This window comes from Stegostoma tigrinum, chromosome 4 (genome assembly GCF_030684315.1).
Source record: "Stegostoma tigrinum isolate sSteTig4 chromosome 4, sSteTig4.hap1, whole genome shotgun sequence".
Classification (NCBI taxonomy): domain Eukaryota; kingdom Metazoa; phylum Chordata; class Chondrichthyes; order Orectolobiformes; family Stegostomatidae; genus Stegostoma; species Stegostoma tigrinum.
The window spans coordinates 78,496,753-78,519,143 of NC_081357.1; the positions used below are offsets into that span (position 1 = coordinate 78,496,753).

At 40.2% G+C, this 22,391-nt stretch overlaps 1 protein-coding gene across 1 annotated transcript in view; it reads right to left on the reverse strand.

Annotated features, from left to right (window-relative positions):
* Positions 1-264: 264 nt before the first annotated feature.
* LOC125452427 (repulsive guidance molecule A-like) overlaps positions 265-22,391 on the reverse strand; it is a 42,235-nt gene continuing 20,108 nt past the window's right edge. Inside the window, exon 4 of the mRNA XM_048530811.2 lies at positions 265-21,457. Within this exon, the coding sequence (XP_048386768.1) occupies positions 20,855-21,457 (603 nt within the window). The 3' untranslated portion in view covers positions 265-20,854. The remainder of the gene's footprint in view (positions 21,458-22,391) is intronic.

Consider the following 22,391-nt stretch of genomic DNA (forward strand, 5'->3'; position numbering starts at 1 on the left):
ACCTCCTTGACCTGTCCGTCTTCCCTGGACTGACCTATCCCCTCCCTACCTCCCCACCTACACCCTCTCCACCTATCTTTACTCTCCATCTTCGGTCCGCCTCCCCCTCTCTCCCTATTTATTCCAGTTCCCTCCCCCCCATCCCCCTCTCTGATGAAGGGTCTAGGCCCGAAACGTCAGCTTTTGTGCTCCTGGGATGCTGCTTGGCCTGCTGTGTTCATCCAGCCTCACATTTTATTATCTTACTAAAATACTTAAGCTGGTTTCACTGAGAGACGTTGCTTAATGTCATAAAAGATTATCTGTCTATCAACGGATTTCAGACTGCGACAACTAAGTCTTTACAAAAATTTGTAGTCCATATGACCAATTAATATGATAAATTCCACACTAAAACAAGGCAGATTGTAGTGATTGAGCGTCATGTACTGCAGATGACTGGCACAAAGACTGATTTAGTGACTCATAAGATTGTTAAAGTTTATTGCGAAACAGTGAGAAAATAGAGCATTCAGCATATTCAAAGACATAGCAGGTTGCAGTGTGGCAACAGCATTAGTTGCAAATGCTCTGTGTTGATTCCGTTGGGCCTACATTTTGAGCTATTGCTTTGTTGAATAATCTGGATACTGTTTAATGGTTTTATTATTAGAGTGGAGAAAATATAATGAAACATATATAAAATGCATACTTGCTTTATTTTTACTGCGAGATTATAATCCAAAATCTCACCGATAGACTTTATAATTGGCAGCAGACAGAGCAATGCAAGTAGAGATATTTACTCCCAATATTTTTGAGCACAATGACCTAAAATATACCAATGTTATATAGCAAAAAACCAATATCAAAAATACAAAGGCTCATGGTTCTCTTTGATACTAGATTTCTTTTCTCAAAATGGATTACTGAGACTGGATGGTAAAATTCTGAGACGTCATATTTTTAAACAAACTACAAATTATGACATTGTCATGTTGTTGTACGAATTGCCATCTGTATCAACTTTTGCAAGTTGAATAATATTAAACTTTAATATTAAATTATATTTAAGAGGTTACCGTGAAGGTCCCACCTTCTCAACCTCATTCTTTGCCTGAGGTGTGGTGACCATCAGGTTAAACCATTACCAGTTGTCTGTTTCTAACGAAAACAGCCCAATGCTCTGCTGGAACTATGGAGACTTTACCTGCCAAAGCAATACGTTTCCATTAGTTTAAGCTGTTGGTGTGGCACTGGTAAATTTTTGCTCGTTGCTGGTACAAATCAAAAAAATTTTTTTCAAAATTAAAATTGAAACTATATGTTATCCTCTCACATTGAGCGACAGTTTATACTCTTCCTTTTCTCTGATCGAGGTGGACAAATGTTTTATCAGTCTGTTTCAAATAGCAGAAAATCTACAAAGTGTCTAGTCGTAATTTATCATGTATTAATTTTACCAGGCAAGTTCCTGTGCATAGATAAACAGGAACCTGTCACTTATTAATTCAGTGGGGCAATATTGCAATAATGAGGTTAATATGATGAGCACACCTTTGTCCTATTCAATCCTTATAACAGCAGTTTTCACAGCAATTTTTACTTGCTGAAAGGACATGAACATCCGTGATTAGAAAAATTATTTCCCTGAAAACTAGTTAATGTACAACTGGGTCACTCAATTGGTTCAATTGTTTAAATCCCAATCTATAACCATTTGTGTTGTACTTGATTGTGCATTAGCACATAATGTTTTGTGACAGAGAAATAACAGAGTACTGATAACAATGAATGGATCTTTTTCCCATTTTTGATTTGATTTTCAACCAGAATAGATATAAAAGTTTAATTATTTCTTGTATATTTAGTTGATGAATACTCAGAAGTCTTCCTCCTAGTGATAGACGATTAACATTACATTGCACGCTGAACAAGAGATAACACAGTGTGGATCATCCTTTGATGCTGCATGGCCTGTTATGTTCCTTCAGGTCCACACTGTGTTTTCTCTGACTCCAGCATCTCTAGTTCTTACCATCTCTGAGCATGCTGAACAAGATTTATTTTTAAAATTTTGTTCCAGAGAAGAGAAAGATTGGGGTATACATTTTGTTCTGCCAAAAGTGCTCTCTTGACATCTATTCAAATGTATATTTTTCTATTCACATTCCTTTTCCCTATGAAATATTGCAGTTTTGGGCAACTACCTTTTCAGGCTGTTGCAATGATCTCAGTAATGGCTCATAGCAATTGGATTATTTTGAATAGTCTCTGAAAATTCAAATCATCTTGAGAATTTATCAAAGACCATCTATCTTGAGAAAGAATACCAGGAATGTACCAGTCCAAAGATGTGCAGTTTAGGTGGAGTGGCCACAATAAATTTTCCCATAATGTCCAGAGGTGCGCAGGTAAATGTGGGGTTACGGGGATAGTTTAGGGTGCTGGATCTGGATAGAATGGCCTTCAGAGGGTCTGTACAGATTCAATGAGCTGAATGGCCTCGTTCCACACCATAAGGATTCTATGAAAATACACCGCTAAAACAGATGTTCCTTATTTAAATAAAAAACTTAAATTAGAAAAATCTTCACTGATGTTCTTGCATTGATCTGCAGAGAAAAAGACGAGGAATGGTCACCAACAGTAGATTTGAAGAACCAGGGAGCCTTAACAAAGTTAAAATCAGTGGGAGTCAAGGGTAAAGCACTTAGTTGATTGGAGTGCAACTTAGCATAAAGGACACTGGTTGTGCTTGTTGGAGGTTAATCATCTCAGTTCCAGGATGTCTCTGTATCCGTTCCTTGGAGTAGTGTCCTAGGTGTTACAATCTTCAGCTGTTTCATCACTGTTCCTACCCTTCTGTATTAGAAATGGAAACGTTCCCTGATGATTGCACAATGTTCAGCACTGTTCACAACACCTCAGATATTGAATTAGTCCAAGTCCATAGGAAACAAGCTCTGGAAAGCATTCCGGCTTGGGCTGAATGGTAGCAAGTAATATTTGCATACATAAGTGCCAGGTATTGACTACCATCCTTGACATTCAGTGACATTGCCATTACTGAATCCAGTACTATTCACATTTTGGGAGTTACCATTAAACAGATACTGAACTGGACCTGCCATATAAATACTGTGGTTGCAAGAAGATGTCAGGCTTGGAGTTTCACAGTGAATAATTCACCTCTGGACTCCTCAGTGTCTGGCCTTTATGTGGAAGGTACAAGTCAAGAGTGTGATGGAATACTTTCCATGTGCTTGTATGAGTGCTGTTTCAATGACATTCAAGAAGCCTGACACCTTCTGTACAAGCCTGCTTGACTGACATATCATCCACCAGCTTCAATATTCACTCCCTTAACCACTAGCACATTGTGATATTAGTGTATACTATCTATAAGACACACAGCAGTAACTCACCAAAATTGTTCTGTTAGCACCTTCCAAACCCATAACCATTACTGCCTGGAAAGTCAACGGCAGAAGATCCATGGGAACATCAGCACGGGAAAATGTGAATTCCCATCTAATTAACACACCATCCTGACTTGAAATGATATTGGTATTCCTTCACTGTGACTCGGTCAAAATCCTGGAATTTCCTTCCTAACAATACTGTGGTTGTCTCTACACTCCCAAGATTTGAAGTAGTTCAAGAGGCAGCTTTACACAAACTTTCCAGGTCAGTTAGCTATAAACAATAAATATCGGCCTAACCAGCAATACTCATGTCCCATGAACAAATTAAAAGAGAGAATCTAACAATCTGTCCATGAAATTCATTGGCATCACCACTGCCAAATTCGTCCACTATTGACATTCTGGGTATGCCATTGACCAGAAACTGAACTGAACTGGACCATAAACACTGTGGGGAGCCTGCCATTACACACCCCCTGTTGTTAGTCACTAGCAGTCCCTATTAACAACTACTCCCCCTCCCAGCCTGATTGTTAGCAACTCCTTTGTCTGTCCAACTGTCTTTCTGTCTCTTTGGACTGTGTCCTATTGTTTACTCCTTATTTTCCACCATCCACCCCCCCCATTTTCTGCATGTAAACTGATGTTTTCCCAGCCACCATCAGTTCTGAGGAAGGGTCACTGGACCCAAAATGTTAACTCTGTTTTCTCCTTCACAGATGCCAGAGCTGCTGACCTTTTCCAGCAACTTTGTTTTGGATCTGTTATCCTCGCCTGGTCTGATGTACATGTGACTCCTGATCCACAGCAATGTGCTAACTCTTAACTGTCTCTAGAATGGTCAATAAATGCTGGCGTAGTCAACAATACCCTCGTCCTGTGAATCTATTTAAAAGAAAAAGTCAGGGGTGTGATGCAGTATTGTCCCCTTGGCTGGATGAGTGTAGCACAATAGAAACAGAAGTTCAGCATCCTCCAGGATAAAGCAACATGTTTGATGAGCATCCCACCCACAACATTCAACATTATTCCCTCTATCACTGATGTATAACATCAACGGTATGTACCACCTAAATGATGCTCTGCAAAAATTCACCAAGACTCTTTTGTCAGCATCTTCCAATTCCATGATCTCTGTCTGTCCACAACAGCAATCAAGTAGGAATACCACCACCTGCCAGTTCTCCTCCACGTAACTCACTGTCTTGACTTGGAACAGTATCAATGTTATTTCATTTTCCCTTAATCAAATTGTGGAACACCCTTCTTAACACTGAGTGTATACAACACATGGATACAGCATTTAAGAAGGCAACTTGCCATCAGTTTTTCTCAAGCAATTGGGGATGGATAATAATTACTGATGCAGCCAGCAATACCCACATCTTATGAATTATTTTTCTAAAAACATTCAGTTACTTCAAACTGCACAGAAATGTCAATGAAGAATAAAACTAAACGGACCCACAGACAATGACTCGGAGATCAAAAGTAACAATGGTATTTGTCAAGGTATTTTCTACAAGTAAATGTTGAAAACTCCTCATCACTACCACTTGGGGATTGTATAAAAATTTGGAGAGTTTTCCCACAGACTGGTCAAGCTGCCAATGTTCCAGACTACATATTACCATCAACAAATAAGCCATGTCATACGACCAGTCAGGTCCACCTAAAGTGGTGACATAGTGGTATTGAGCTAAGAGAGAGTTGCCTTGACTGTCAACAGCATTGCCCCTGGATCCCATGAAGTCTTAAGGCATCAAGTCGAGCATGCTAAAAGGAAACCTCAGGATTACTAAGCCACTATCTTCACTTAGCTAATGGGTCAACACTCCTCCATATTGAACACAATTTGAAATAAACATTGAAGGTAATAAGAGCACAGAATATACTTTGGATGGTTTACTTCAATGCTGATCATGAAGAATAATTTGGTACCATGACTACTGACTGAGGGAGCTGAGTTTGGAGTACGTATCTTCCAAGCTGGGTTGGCAGCAGCTGAAAGAGCTAAGCTTTGTTCATAACATTCTACCTGTTGCAGATGCATCTGCCCATGACAATATTGATAGGAATTACCACCTCACAGACCTTTTCGGGGAGGCCAACCTCCATTTTATTATGTGATGCTTCCACCATGCCAAATAGGATGGATTTAGAATAGGTCTAGCTGCTCAAAACTAAGCATTCTCAAATGCTATGGGCTATCAGCTGCAGTTAGATTGCATTTAACCTCAACCTGTTAAGTCATAGCCTGGCATACTCCTCAATTTACCAAATCATCAAACCAACTCTGATTCAATGTATATACTGGCGTTGCAGGATTAGCACTTATCACTGAAGCTACATCCACAACTTTATATATTCAATGCTTTCACCAATAGTTCATACTAACAGTTGTGCACCATCTACTAGATTTAGAGCAGAACCTCACCAAGGCTCCTTCAACAGCACCTTTCAAAGCTGTGATCTCTTAAAAAATCCAGGCAGCAAATGCATGGGAACATCACATCCCCTAAGTACTATTACAAATCACACACAATCCTTAGCTGGAACAATGTCGCCATTCCATCATCGACACATGTCAATATCCTGTAATTCCTATTTAAACATTATGGGTAGTGTCTGCACTAAATGGATTGTAAAGAAGGTGGCTCAACATCATATTCTCCAAGGAAATTAGGAATGAGTGTTATATACAAATGTTGTCAACAGTCTTCACATCACAAAGATGAATAAAATAAATCCTTTTTCAAAAGACAAGACATTACAACACTTCATAAAAGTAAGATTGAATGAAAGACATACTATGTTACAATAATATCTCAGTTTTAATTGTTGGCAGTTATTGACAACCGGTTATGCTTGGTGCAATAATGAATCATGCCCTACTGTTTTGAGGTAGCCATTTCTCCCAAAACTGCTGCATTGTTCTCCAGTTTTGCTGCAGAGATTCTAATTAAATCCTTCTGCTCTCTGATTTGCCTTGTTATGAAACACATCTGTTTCACATGCAGTTTTTGTATTTTAAACTAACTTAATGATTCTCAGAAACAAAATCTGTCTCTAACTCCACATTATGGTTTACTGTTGAAATGATGTTACCAATATTACCTTCTTGCTAATGTGAAAAGGTTTTAACATACGTTGCTGTTTCTTGTTAAATCACAACAGATATTCAGTGTACTGACATGTGAAAAGTTTAGTCATTTTATGAAAACTTGTGAGAAACCCAAGTCTGTTGAGACATTTACATGCAGAATCGAACTGTCTGTTTCTTTCAGTAGCTGTTTGACCTGCTGTGCATTCTGCATGTTGCTTTTCCGTCCAGAAAATGTAGCAGTGATACCTATTTATGTGAACTGTTTATGAATGAAAGCAATCACCAAACAGTTATATTCGGATTTCTACATATAGTACAAGCTGTGAAAGCAATCATTTATCACTATACCATTAAAACTATTCCAAGATTTCACTAAGAAGCAGACAGGCAAATTGAGGATGTACTGCATGGAGCTGAGATAAGTCCACATTGGAAGGATGAAAATTTGATGTATGAGAATTTTTTTGGCCTCATTGTACAGTCTCCTGTGATAGTTTCAAAACTGGTATCAGCCAGGGATTTGAGATTGGATGACAACATACTTTGGTCAAGGAATAGTGTCACGTACTACAACAGTAAAAGAATTAAGAAACAGCGAAACTATGAATTTAATTCCCAAATAAGAACATTAGAAATCGGAGTGGGAGGTGGACTTTAATTTGCTCAAGTGCACCCTGCCATTTAGTAAGATCATGGCTGATCTGCGTAGACCTCAGGTCCTCTTTTGTGCCAGCTGCTCATAGATCTTCCGCATTTCATTGCCTCACATTTGGACGGATTAAACACCATCTGCCCTGTCTTCAAACATCTCTCCAACCTATCTATATCCTGCCATATCCTTTGGCAACTTCCACAGCTTCCTTGATCTTTGTGTCATCTGCAAACTTACTAATCAGACCACCTACATTGTGCTCCCAAAAAATTATACATAGTACAAACAACACGGGTTACCACTCTTCACAGATCTTCAGTCAAAAAGACACACTTCCACCGTTATTCTCTGTCTTCCATAAACAAGCCAGTTCTGTATCCAGCTTATCAACTCACCACAGATTCCGTGTGACCTCACCTTCTATTTTAGCCTGCCATGTGGGACCTTGTTGAAGGCTTTGCTAAAGTCCACATACACAATATCCACTGCCCTGTCTTCGATCATCTTTGTCACTTTCTCAAAAAACTCAAGCAAGTTTGTGAGACTCAACAATTTGCGAACAATTTCCTCCCAGCGCTCAGAGCATTTTAAGTTAGTGTCAATGTCCTGTCGTTTGCCCATAACCTGCACAGTTTCTAGATAATTATCCAATGCCCTCTTGAATGTCTCAGTTGAACCACATTTCCATCCAACACATTCCATAAGGCTATAAAACCATAATATGTAGGAGCAGAGTTAGGCCATTCAGCCCATCGGGTCTGCTGCACTGTTCAATCATGTCTGGTACGTTTCTCAATCCTGTTCTCCTACCTTCTCCCTGTAACTTTTGATCTCCTTCCTAACCAAGAACCTATCTATCTCTGCCTTCTATCCACACTCTGGCTGAAGAAATTCCTCCCCATCTCAGTTCTTAAGAGTGATCCCTTCACTCCGAGGCTCTGCCCTTGGGTCCTAGTCTCCTATTAGTGGAAACATTTTCCTTACATTAATTCTATCCAGGCCTCTCGGTATTCTGTAAGTATCAATCAGATCCCCCTCATCCTTCTAAACTCCAAGTACAGATCTGGTGTGTTCATCGTTCATCATATTGACAAGATTTGTACGTGATGGAGTTTAGAAGGGTGAGGAGCATATGATTGAAATTTAGAGAATACTGAGAGGATCATTCTTCTAAACGTCCTCTGGACCCCCTGCAATGCAAAAACATCCTTCCTTAACTGCCCACAATGTTCCAAATGCAGCCTGACCAGAGCCTTATGATGCCTCAGCAGTACATCTCTGCTTTTGTATTCTAGCCCTCTCAAAATGTATGCCAACATTTCATTTGCCTTCCTAACTACCAACTGGACCTGCATGTTAACCTTAATAGACTTGTGAACTGGGACTCCAAATCCTTTTGTGCTTCAGATTTCTGAAGCCTTTCCCCTTTTAGAAAATAGTCTATGTGTGTGTTCAGCCTTCCAAAGTGTACAGCTTCACACCTTCCCACAACATATTCTATCTGCCACTTCTTTGCCCACTCTTCTAGCCTGTCAAGTTCTTCTACAGCCTTCCTGCTTCCTCAACATTATGTCTCCCACCACCTACTTTTCTGTCATTTGTAAACGTAGTAATTATGCCCTCAGTTCCTTTGTCCAGACACTTAATGTACAACATGAAAAGTTGTGGTCCCTGCAAAACTTCACTCGCCACCGGCTGCCATCCTTAAAAAGACCCTTCTATTCTCTGCCTTCTACCGGTCAACTAATCCTCCACCCATGCCAGTAGCTTGTCCCTCACACGAGTTCTCATCTTATTTAGCAGCGTCCTGTGCGGTACTTTGCTAAAGGGCTTATGGATAGCTAAACAGATCATGTCCACTGGCGCTCATTTGTCCAATGTGCTCATCACCTCCTCAAAGAATCCTAATAGATTTGTCAGGCATGATCTCCCCTTGATGAAGCCATGCTTACTCAACCCTATTAAACATGTACTTCCAAGTACTCCACAATCTCATCCTTAATATTGGACTCTGAACTCTTATCAACAATGAAGGTCAAGCTAAATAGCCGAAGGTTTTTTATCTTCCACCTCTGTCCCTTCTTAAACAGGGGTGTTACAATTTTCTGGGACCCTCACTGATTCCAGTGATTCCTGAAAGCTCACCATCATTGCCTCAACATTCTCCTCAACTGTATCCTTAAGAACTCTGGGAAGTAGTCCATCTGGTCCAGGTTATTTATCCAACTTCAGATATTTTAGCTACTCAGCATTTTCTCCTTACTGATTGCCACTCCCTCGCCTCTGCCTCTTGACTCTCTTGAAGTTCTGGAATGCTTCTGGTGTCTTGCACTATGAAAACTGATGCAAAGTACATATTAAGTTTGTCCACCATTTCTTTGTTCCACATTACTACTTCTCAACTTCATTTTCCAGCAGACCAAGGTATATAACAACTTGCAATGCATGATTCTGAGAATATGTTTTCCTGAATTTTATTTCCAAATTGGAAGTTTCCATGTGGAACAAAGACATTATGCAATGCAAGTTGAGGTATGCCCTTAAAACATTTGTTTTTTAATGATCAACAGGAAGATGGATCACTGACATATGAAAATTCTTGTCCAGTTCTTCCATGAATTAAAAGAGACAAAGGTAACCTTTATCCAGAATCCTGACAGTTGTTGTCTATCAGCACTTGTGTATGATGGAAGTTGTATTTCATCAATATACTATGCACATAAAGTTTTCTGTAACCGCTACACAGGGCTAGACCTTTTCCACTGGAGGGAGTTGATGAATCCAGCAAAACTCAACTCACTTGATTGCTGCATTTCCTACCTGTGCAGTCATAAATTATGTGTTTTGTCCCAAAATAAGAATTTCAAAGCCTTTGCCTCATGCAGTAAATATTCCAAATTGACAAAAGTTACTTTTACAGTTTCATTTTTATTCCATTTTATTTGCTGTCCTCTGATGTTAAAATCAGGGAGTAAAAACCATGACCAGTATTCACATTAAGTCAGTTGAAAGTAAAGATCAAATGGATCCAGTAGTGGGTGATGGATAGCAAGAATTATAGACAGGAAGGAGTGGAGAAAAGAGGAATAGGTCAGGAGAAAGGAATGGAGAAGGGAGAGGAATTAAATACAAGAATGCATAGAATGAATCATTTCTCCACTGTGAGTGGATGGAAATGGAGAGGAGGGGGATGGATGATGTTGATGGGAAATAGCAATGGGCATGAAAGACTGAATAGTGCACATGGGATGGCGGGGTGGCTCAGTAGTTAGCACTGCTGCCTCACAATGTCAGGGACCCATGTTTGATTCCATTCTCGGGCGACTGTCTGTGTGGAGTTTGCACATTCTCCCCACGTTTGCATGGGTTTCCTCCAGGTGCTCTGGTTTCCTCCCACAGTCCAAAGATGTGCAGGTGAGGTGGATTGGCCGTGCTAAATTGCATATAGTGTTCATGGATGTGCACATTAGGTGGGTTATGGGGAATGGGACTGGGTGGGGTGCTCTGAGGGTCAGTGTTGACTTGTTGGACCGAAGAGCCTATTTCCACACTGTAGGGGTTCTATGATTCTATGATAATGCGACAAGTTAGATGATAAGTTTTTGGGCCAGTGCCAAATCAACTCTTTGCGGGCGAAGGAGATCCAGTGCATGGGCCCAATTTTATTTTGCTGAGATGAGAAGAGCACTTTTCTTCTTTTTACTGGGTTGGGTAGGATATTTAAGAGGATAGATTTGAGGCTTAGGTGGGTGTGATGGTAAGTTTCACCATGATTCTATTTAAGACTTAGGTTGAAGATGAGGAAAATTTGTTTTACTCAGTAGGTTATGAACCTTTGGAATTCTCTGTCTCAAAAGCCTGTAAATGACAGTCTTTGAATATGTTTAAAGTACAGAGTGATAGATTTTTGATTACCAGTGATGAACAGGGTAATGGGGATTGGCAGGTAAAAGACGTTGAAGTGCTTGATCAGCTGTTATCATATTGAATGGAGGGGCAGGTTCAATGGTCAGAATGGCCCACACCTATTCTTAAGTTCCTGTGATTCAGTACAGAAAGAGAAAATGTCCACTTAATAGGTGGAAGGAGGGCAACAATCTATTCAGAGTTGAATAGTACAGAGTAAGTTTCATTTATTTACCTTGGCGTGTAAAGCCAGATAGTTTAGCAACATTGAAGAGGCATTTAGATAGACACATGAACAAGCAGGGAATAGAGGGATATAGACTATGTGCAGGCAAATGGGATTAGTTCAGAATGCAACATGGTTGTATCAGACATGGTGGGTCAAAGGGCCTGTTCTTTGCTGTACTGTTCTATGTTTGGAAATGGCAGCTTGAACATCTGACAATTTAAATCAAATATATTAAAATAACATTGAATTAGTCAAGAAAATGTGTTATTCTAAGGTTTAATGCATGGAGAACATGATTTTCTTTTCTATTCATTCACAGGATATGGCCATCTGTGGCTAAGGTAACACTTATAGCCCATCCCTAATGACCTAGAGGGTAGTTAACAGGCATTTCTGTGAATCTGGAGTCACATACTGGCCAGACGAAGTAAGGATGGGAAATTTCCTTCCCTAAAGGACCTTGGTGAACTAGATGGGTTTTTCTGACAATTGACAATGCCATTAGGCCCTTAATTCCAGAATTAATTTTTAAAAATAGAATTCAATTTCCACGATGGTAGAATTTGAACTTGTATCCCCACATATTACTCAGGATCTCTCATTGATTACTCCAGCAATAATACCACTAGATCATTGTCTTCCCCAATTAATATATCTCCCTAACTAATATTTGAGTAAAACAATTTCCTGTCCTTGTTCAAATTATATTTTAATTTATAAAATTCAGGTACCAAAGGCAGCTGCACATAACACAGGAAAGCAGTATATATTATAACAATTCAGAATAATCCAGATTCAATGATCTTACTTTGTACTCATTGAAAGCTTTTCTTCCTTTTCCAGTTAGTTGTTACCCAATCAGTAACATTGATGTCTGGTAAAGCATAATCCAATTAATGATCACTTTGTTTGCTTTCAATCATTCAGTTAGTTATTAATTATCATTAATTAATTAGTTATTAGTTAGTACTTTTTTTGTCTCTGACGGGTGTACGTTTTTGTATAATTTTCCCCAGTTAAACTGATGTCCTCAATGTGACAGATCGAATAACTGTCGATAATTACGATATTAACAGTTTAAAAGCAGATACCATTGAGAACATGATTCATCTCATTACAGGAGCTAGAGATAGAGCCCCAAGTTCTGTGACAATTTCTTAATTTTTACAGTGCAGACGTAACAATTACTTGACACTTCTGCGGAAATTATCAGTTCTAACAGCGCAGAACCCCAAATTACTGAATTTTTTATGAATTAATGCATTGCTGAAAAAAAGAGATGCTGTTGAAGCTTTTTGTCCTGCATGCATCAGGACAGTTGCAAGAGTATTAAATCTCCAAAGGTGTAACAATGTGTACTGCAAGGGAAACGACTGCTGATTAATTGGCAAGATGACACTGATTGATTGAAGCATTTCATAAGAACATAAGAAATAAGAACAGGAATAGACCGTCTAGCCCATTGAGCTTGCTCCACTATTCAGTAAAATTATAGCTCATCTTTTCATGGATTAAGCTCCACTTATCCACCCACTCACCATAACCTTTAAATACCACTAGATCATTGTTTACTGTTTAAAAATCTGTTCATCTTTGCCTTACAAACATTCAACGAGGTAGCCTCAACTGCTTACTGGGCAGGGAATTCTACAAATTCACAATCATTTTGGTGGGGAAGTTCATCCTCAAATCAGTCCTAAATCTGCTCCCCCTTATTTTGTATCTATGTCCCCTAGTTTTGGTTTCACCTACCAGTGGAAACAGCCTCCCTGCTTCTATCTTATCTATTCCCTTCATGATTTTATTTGTTTCTCTAAGATCTCACCTCATTCTTCTAATTCCAGTGAGTATAGTCTCAGTCTATTCAATCCCTCCTCATAAGCCAAACCTCTCAATTCCAAAAGCAAACTAATTAACCTCCTTTATACCCCCTCCTGTGCCACTATGTCCTTTCTCAAGTGAAGAGACCAAAACCAAACACAGTATTCTAGGTGTGGCATCACTAGCACTGTATACAGCTGCAGTATAACCTCCCTATTTTTAAACTCCACGCCTCTAGCAATGAAGGGCAATATTCCATTTGCCTTCCTAATTACTGCTACATTTGCAAGCTAACTTGTTGTGATGCATGCACAAGGACACCTAGGTATCTCTGCACAGCAACATGCTGCAATTTTTTGCTATTTAAATAATAGTCCATTTTGCTGTTATTCATACCAGAATGGATAGCCTCATAATTACCAACATCGTGCTCCATCTGCGAAAACCTTGCCTACTCACCTAACCTGTTTTATATTCTTCTGCATAATTTGAGTGTCCTCTGCACACTTTGCTCTACCATTTATTTTAGTGTCACCTGCAAACTTTGATACACTAACTAAAGAAGCTGTGCCTAGGTACTTTTGTATCTAAGCTGGCTCTGTAATTGGCGATGTATAAACTTTCCACTGTGCTCATTGAGTATGTTTGGCAATAAAAACTATTCTATTCTACATTTGGTCCCCGAATCTAAATCATCTATGTAAATTGTAAGCAATTATACTCCCAACACTGATCTCTGAAGCACACGACTAGCCGTTAATCACCAACAAGAAAAAGACCATTTGTCCCCACTCTTTGCTTTCTGTTAGTTAACGAATCTTCTGTCTATGCTCATACATTATCCACAATGCCATGCACATTTACCTCAAGCAGCAGCCTTTGCGCGGCACCTTGTCGAATGCCTTTGAAAATCCAGACACACCACATCCACTGATTCCACATTGTCCACCATGCTTGTAATGTCCACAGAGAATTCCTGAAAATTAGTTTAACATGACCTGTTTTTCATGATGCTATGCTGCAACTGTCCAATGGTTCAATTTCTATCCAGATGTCTTGCTATTTCTTCTTTGATTATAGATGCAAGTATATCCCCACTACAGAATTTAAGTTAATGGGTCTATAATTGTCTATCTTTTGTCTATCTCCGTTTTTAAACAGTGGCGTCAAATTTACTGTTTTCCAATCTGCCAGAACCACCCCAGAGTCCACCAGATTTTGGTAAATTACCATAAGTGCATTTGGTTTTTTTACCCACCATCTCTTTTAGTACCCTGCGTGCATTCCATCAGGGCCAGGAGACTTGTCTATCTTTAGCCCCATTGGCTTGCCCAATACTACCTCTTTAGTGACAATGATCCTTTGTAGGCCCTCACCTCCTCTTCATCATTTATTGACATGTTATTTTTGTCTTCTCCTGTGAGGACTGACATAAAATACCTGTCCAATGCTTTGACTATTTCCTCATTTTCCATCATTAAATGCCCCTTCTCATCCTCTCAGGGATCAATGTTTACTTTAGCCACTCTTTTTTGTTTTATATATTTATTTGTAGAAGCTTTTCCTTCCTGTTTATAATATTCTGAATTAGTTTACGCACATAATCCATCTTACTTTTCTTTACAGATTTTTTCATGGCTTTCTGTTGACCTTTAAAGATTTCCCAATCCCCTAGTTTCTGAATAAATCTTTGCAACTTGGTAGGCATTTTCTTTAAATTTGACACTCTCCTTTATTTCCTTAGTTATCCATGGCTGATTATCTCTTTTCCGACAATCATTTCTTTTTACTGGTATATACTTTTGCTGAGCACTGTGAAAAATCACTTTGAAAGTCTTCCTTTTTGCCATCATATCATCTTTACTCCGAGTCTACTTTAGCCAACTCCTCTCTCATACCATTGTAGTCTCATTTGTTTAAACACAAGATGTTGGCATTGGATTTCACGTTTTCACTCTCCATCTGTATTTTAAATTTGACCATACTGTGATCACTCCTTCTGAAAGGATCCCTAACGATGAGATCGTCAATTATTCCTGTCTCCTTACATAAGACCAGATCTAAGAAAGCTTGCTCCCATATAGGTTCCATTACATAGTGTTTGAGGAAACTATTGCAGATACATTCAATGACCTCTTCCTCAAGGCTGCCCTGATCAACTTGGTTTGACCCATCAATATGTAGATTAAAATCCCCAATGATAATTGTCATACCATTTCTGCATGCATCAGTTATTTTTGTTTATTGCCAGCCCCACCATGATGTTGTTATTTTATGGCTTATAGAATACACCTACAGTGACTCTTTCCCCTTCCTATTTCTAACTTCCACTCACATTGATTCAACGTTTTTCTCTACAAAAGCTATGTCATCTCTCACTACCACCCTGATGTCATGCATAAACGTCAGAGATACACCACCTCCCTTTTCTTCCTGCCTGTCCTTGCAAATAGTCTGATACCCCGGATATTTAACTCCCAGTCATGACCACCCTGCAACCATATCTCTGTCTCATTTGCGTTCCCATGAAAAGTGCACCAGGAACCTATTGTCTGACACATTTTTAAAAGATTTTAAAAGATTCATTGAGTGAACTTGTTCCATTTCCCATGACTTGCCCGCATTTTGCCTTATTTTTCAGCAAAAAATTCAAACTGAAAGTTAAAGTAAGTATTATGAACTTATAATTATGGAATCATAGAATCTCTATAGTGCAGAAAAAAATCATCCAGCCCATTGAGTCTGCACCTAACCTCTGAAAAGCATCCCACCCGGGCACACACCCTCCTCAGCTTCCAACGCCCCAGACAAACCTTCCAAATGAAGCAGTAATTCACCTGTACTTCATTCAATTTAGTCCATTGCATTCACTGTTCACAATGTAGCCCCCATTACACTGGGGAGACAAAGTGCAGAGTGGGTGACCATTTTGGGGAACACCTACAGTCTGTCCGCAAAAATGACCCTGAGCTTCCAGTTGCCTGCCTGCCACTTCAACATACCATCATATTCCCATGCTGATATTTCTGTCAAGCCCTGGTGCAGTGTTTCAGTGAGCCTCATTGCAAGCTGAAAGAACAACATCTTATTTTACACTGGGAACCCTGCAGCCTCAGGGTCTCAGTCTTGAATTCACCAACTTCAGTGCCTGATTCCATCCTTCCATGATTTTTACCGACTTCATACTCAGTACTGTTATGACATGGGTTGTTTTTGGCACAGTCACGCATTCCTATGTAATCCTAAGCCCATTATCACATTATATGGGTTACATTCAGTATAGCTATCCTACTTTCTCACTCTTAGCTCTTATTATCTCTTATTCAACTTTTTCTTTATCCTGAACTGCTATCCATTATCTGTGTTTACATGCCCCTTTCATATTCTTCCCACAGATGCTCGCAGATTAGCTGAGTTTCTCCAGCAATTTCTGTAAATATTTTAAATAGTTGTACCTTTGCTTTAAGAATGAATGCCAATTTACTTCTGCAATTGATTTTTAATTGATTTCTTTCTGGAAAACTTTATGAGAAAGAATTCTGTTGCACCATGAGTGCTGCTGAACAACATTAGACTATAATACCTCTTCGTGCCGCACCTACATACTACGCACTTCTTCAGATGTGTTGTGGCTAAATATACATAATGCAAAACTCCGACCATTTGCTCATAAAAGCTGTATGACCATGTTCTGCTAATTTAAATCTTTGACACTGGTCTTCTCCTTCAATCCCATAATTAATTGGCAAAGTGGTTAGTTGTCTCAGTGCCTTAATGCTTTAAATTTATATGTTTCTCCCTCTCAAATTTAAATGTCTTTTTAAGATCTATCTGGTTGATCACACCTTTAGTCAAGACTTCTAGCTTCCCTAGTTCAATACAGTACCACTTCTTCACCATTAAATGCTCTGAGCAATTTTAAGATGCTCTGTCACAACCAAACTCTGGCATTATTATCCATCAGCCATAATACAGTTTTCATTGCTTAGGAGATAACATTTCTGAGTTTAAAAATTGATTTGGAAATTCTACTTGAAACATTCTGCATGCTAAAGGTTGCACATAAGTGCACATTTAATTTCATCGGGCTTTGCACAAGAAGACAGATACTTAAGTACATAGAGCTGTAGGTGCATAGATACTGAGGATCTGTGTATAGGTGTTTGTCTGGCAGTGCAAATGAGTGAATGCATGACAAAGCTCTGTTGTTTTGGATATCTAACAGAATTGCACATGAGTGGATCTCCTTTTACTCATTTTATGGGAGGTGGGTGTTGCTGCCTGGCTAGCATTTATCGCCTACCCGTACTTGCCCTTGAGAAGGTGGTGTTGAACTTCTTGAACTGCTGAAGTTCACTTGCTTTTGGTTGACCCCCAATGCCATTATGAAGAGAATTCCAGGATTTTGATCCAGCAAAGTGAAGGAATGGCAATATATTTCCAAGTCAGGATGGTGAGTGGTTTGGAGGAGACCTTGAAGATGTTGGTGTTCCCATTTATCTACCAGCCTTGTCCTTCTAGACGGAAGTGGTCATGGGTTTGAAAGGTGCTATCTGAGGATCTTTGGTCAATTACTGTAGAGCATCTTGTGGATACTACTGCTACTGAGCGTCAGTGGTGGAGGGAGTAGATGTTTGTAATGTAGATGTAATGCCAATCAAGCCAGCTGGTTTATCCTGGATGGTGTTAAGTTTCTTGGGTGTCTTTGGAGCTGCAGTCCTCCAGGCAAGTAGAGAGTATTCCATCACACTCCTGACTTTTGCCTTGTAGATGGTGGATGGGCTTTGAGGAATCAGGAGGTGAGTTACTTGGCACAGTATTCCTAGCCTCTAACCTGTTCTTGTATCCGTTGTGTTTATGTGGTGAGTCCAGATGAACTCTCAAGATGTTGATTGTGGGGGATTCAGTGATGGTAACACCATTGAATGTCATGGGGCAATGATTAGATTGTCCTTTATTGGTGATGGCCATGGCCTGGCATTTGCATGGCATGAATGTTACTTGCCACTTGTCAACCTAAGCCTAAATATTGCCCAGATCTTGTTGCATTGGAACATGAACTGTTCCAGTATCAGAAGAGTTGCGACTGGTGGTTGAACATCGAGCAATCATCGGCAAATATCCCCATTTCTAACCTTATGATAGAGGGAAGGTCATTGATGAAAATGTCCTGGAGCTGAGATGACTGACCTCCAAAAACCATGACCATATTCCTATTTGTCAGGCATGACTCCAACCAGCGGAGATTGTTCCCCCAATACCCATTGACTCCAGTTTTGCTTGGTCTCCTTGATGCCTAACTCCATTGAACATCACCTTCATGTCAAGGGCTGTCATTCTCATTTCACCTCTGTAATTCAGCTTTTTTGTCTCAGTTTGGACCAAAAGCTGCAATAAGGTTAGGAGTTGAGTGGCCGTGGCAGAATCCAAACTGGTCATTACTGAGCAGGTTATTGCTGAGCACGTGCTACTTGATAATACTGTTGATGACACCTTCCATCACTTTACTGATGATTTAGCATAGACCAATAGGCTGGTAATTGGTGTGTTGGATTTGTCCTTTTTTATGTGCAGGATATACCTGGGCAATTTTACACATTGTTGGGCAGATGCCAGTATTGTAACTGTACAGGAACAGCTTGGCTAGGGGAATGGTAAATTCTGGAGTACAAGTTTTCAGTACTATTGCCAGAATGTTGTCAGGGCCCGTAGCCTTTGCAGTATCCAGTGTCTCCAACTGTTTCTTGATATCATGTGGAATGAATTGAATTGGCTGATGATGGGTATCTGTGATGCTGGATACCACTGGAGGAGGCTGAGATGGATCATCCACTCCATGCTTCTGGCTGAACATCACTGTGAATGGGGCTTCAGCCTTATCTTTTACACTGATGTGCTGGGTTTTTCTATCATTGAGGATAGAGATATTTGTGGAGCCTCCTCCTCCAGTGAATTGTTTAATCATCCACCACCATTTACGACTGGATTGGCAGGACTGCAGAGCTGAGATTTAATTAGTTGGTTGTGGCGTCAAATAGCTCTGTCTATCACTTGCCACTTATGCTGTTTGGGTTGGAAGTAGTCCTGTTTGGTGGCTTCACCAGGTTGACACCTCATCTTCAGGTATGCCTGGTGCTGCTCCTGGCATGCCCTCCTGCACTCTTCCTTGAACCAGGGTTGATACCCTGGCTTAATGGCAATGGTTGAGTAGGGTTATGCCAGGCCACGAGGTTGCAGATTGTGCTGGAGTACAATTCTGCTGCAACTGACGCCCTACAGAACCTCATGGATGCCTAGTCTGGAGTTGCTACATCTGTTCAAAGTCTGTCCCATTTAACACAGTGATTGTGCCAGACAACAGGCTGGAGGTTATTCTCAATGTGATTGTAGGACTTCATCTCCACAAGGATTGTGCCGTGGTCATGCTAACTGGTACTGCCATGGACAGATGCATCTGCAGCTGCTAGATTGATGAGAATGACGTCAAGTTTCCTTTTCCTTCTCGTTGGTTCTCTCACCACCTACCACAGACCCAGTCTAGCATCTATGTCTTTTAGGACATAGCTCAATCAGCTCAATCTGTGGTACTGCTGCCGAGCCACTCCTGGTGGTAGACATTGAAATACCCATCCAGAGTACATTTTAGTGTACTTACTATCTCAGTGCTTCCTCTAAGCGTGGAGAAGTACCAGTTCATGAGCTGAAGAAGGACAGTATGTGGTAATCAGCAGTAAGTTTTCTTGCCCATGTTTAACCTGGAGCCATGAGACTTCATGGGGCCTAGAGAAAATGCTGAGGGCTCCCAAGGCAACTTCCTCCCAACTGTATACCATCGTGCCACCACCCCAGCTGGGTCTGTCATGCTGGTGGGACAGAACATAGGTGTTTGGGACATTGTCTGTAAGGTATGTTTCTGTGAGTAGGACTATGTCGGGCTGTTGCTTAATTAGTCAGATAGACAGCTCTCCCAATTTTGGCACAAGCCCCTTAATGTTAGTGAGGAGAACTTTGCAGGTTGACAGGGCTGTTTCTGCCATTGTCTTTTCTGGTGCCTAGGTCAATGCCAACTGAACTGTCTGGTTTCATTTCTTTGAGACTTCGTAGCAATTGGCGCAACTAAACAGCTTGCTGGGCCATTTTTGAGGGCAGTTGAGAGTCAACCACATTGCTGTTGGTCTGGAGTCACATGTAGGCTAGAACAGCTGAAGATGGCAGACTTCCTTCCCTGAAGGGCATTAGTCCGCCTGATGGGTTTTTCTAACAATCGGCAATGATTTCATTGTGAACAGTAGATTATTAATTCCAGATTTTTAAAAAATTGAATTGAAATTCCACCATCTGCCATAGTGGGATTCAAACATGGTTGCCCAGATCAATACCTGAGTTTCTGGATTAATAGTCTAACAATAATATTGCTAGGCGATCAGCTAGCGTGTTTGGGTATTTAACAGTTTGAACTAAGTGCATTATTATATGAGATGATAATTTTAAAAATGGAGCAACAGTTAAGTATTTTCATATTCTGGAAGGTCTTGTCGTATTTGGAAGAGGCTCCAACACATAGATGTTTTGTGTTGATGTCAAAAGTGGTTGAACAAAATGAGAAGTGAGAAACTTCAGGATCGGGTTTGTGGTTTGCACGTGACTACTCAGTGTGGGGAGCAGCAATGAATTCTGTGTTCAGAATTACTCATTGGCTGTCTTTTAAAGCTCCAGACATTACAGGAAGTTGCTTACTGCAGTGACACTAGCCATAGCACAGAAGCCAAAAGAAACATGCCGCAGATGGTCGGCCTGCCAGACACACTGTTCTTGAACACATGAAATGTCGCCTTGTCAGGGTGCAAAGTTTTAGCATCTTCCGCAGCTTTGAATGCTGCTAATGAAACATTGGGATTACCAGTCATCAGGATATCAAAGACACAACATTCAAAGTAGATATCTTCCACCTGCAGTTTCTCTTTGCATTTGGCTTTGGCCCCTTGTTCAGTGTCAGTGGGGGAGTTCAAGGGAAGTCTTTCTGTGAAAGGACAGCCTGATACACAGAGCTGCTGATCCTGCTCCTCTGTATGCGAGCTTACTACTTCCTGAGGCATGAGGATGGCAAAGCCCAGATGCTGTCCCACCTGGCGCACTAACAGAGTTGTACCGATGTAACTCGCCTGGATTTCCACATGGCCAGCATCAAACTTTTCTTTGATCACAAGACTGTTGGCCCCATTTCTATCACCACCATTTACAGACCCATCTACAAATGCAGCTGGAATATTGCCAATTTCAGCTTGATACACTTTCTGATCAATGCATTCTTTGGAGTTCTTGAAAATAGCAGTAACCTGAAAATAAATGAGAGGGAAATCATTAATCTCTGATTATTGCTATCTGTGCCACGTACATTTTGTGAATTACTCAGATTCTCACTCCATCGCACATTTCATTTTGTAGCCTTCCACTTTCATTCTTGGTCACTCACTCATACTCTATTTCTCACTCATAATTGATTTTCCAATCTCTCAACTCTTCCCCTTGAGTACTTCTTGCTTACGGTTTATCCCCTTCCCCTCGCAGGCACTCAACATTTGTCATTCACTCAACATTCTTCTTGCACTTCCATTTCTCTCTAATTTTCTGCTTTTTACACTTTGGTTTTACTCACACATATTCTGTATTTCATTGTATCTCTCTTGCTCACATACGCTGTTCCTGACTTTCACACATTCTACTTACTTTTCACTTGCTGTCAAACTTTTCTCCTGCCTATTGACCATTCAATTTTCCTTCCCACTCACTCTGTTCTGACTTTGTCTTCCTTCACTTTCCATTCCTTATTCATTACCCGTTGTTTGTCAGTCCTTATATTTTAAATGCTGTCTTATTTACTAACATTACTCGTTGTTCACTCACTCCTGACTTACGCTATGGCTCAAATCTGAACTTGAGGTAGATTTAATTGATTAGCCCAACTTCAGTCACATCAGGCCTGCGTGGTTTTAAATCTGGGTTTTTACAATTATGTCCTGAGGTGTTTCTTTTTATCATGTCCCCACTCAAAAGTTGCTGCCAGTTGTGTGTTCAATCTCCTATGCTCTAAAGGCACGGGTCACAGGGTGGAATAGAAGGAGACTGGAGCAGGCAAAGCATAAACATTAGGAGTAAGCACAAAGAGCTACAGTTGCTAGAAGTCTGAAATAAAAAGAGTGCTGGAGAAACACAGGAAGTCTGGCAGTATCTGTTGAGATTTCAATGACTTTTCATCAAGCGTGACCACTG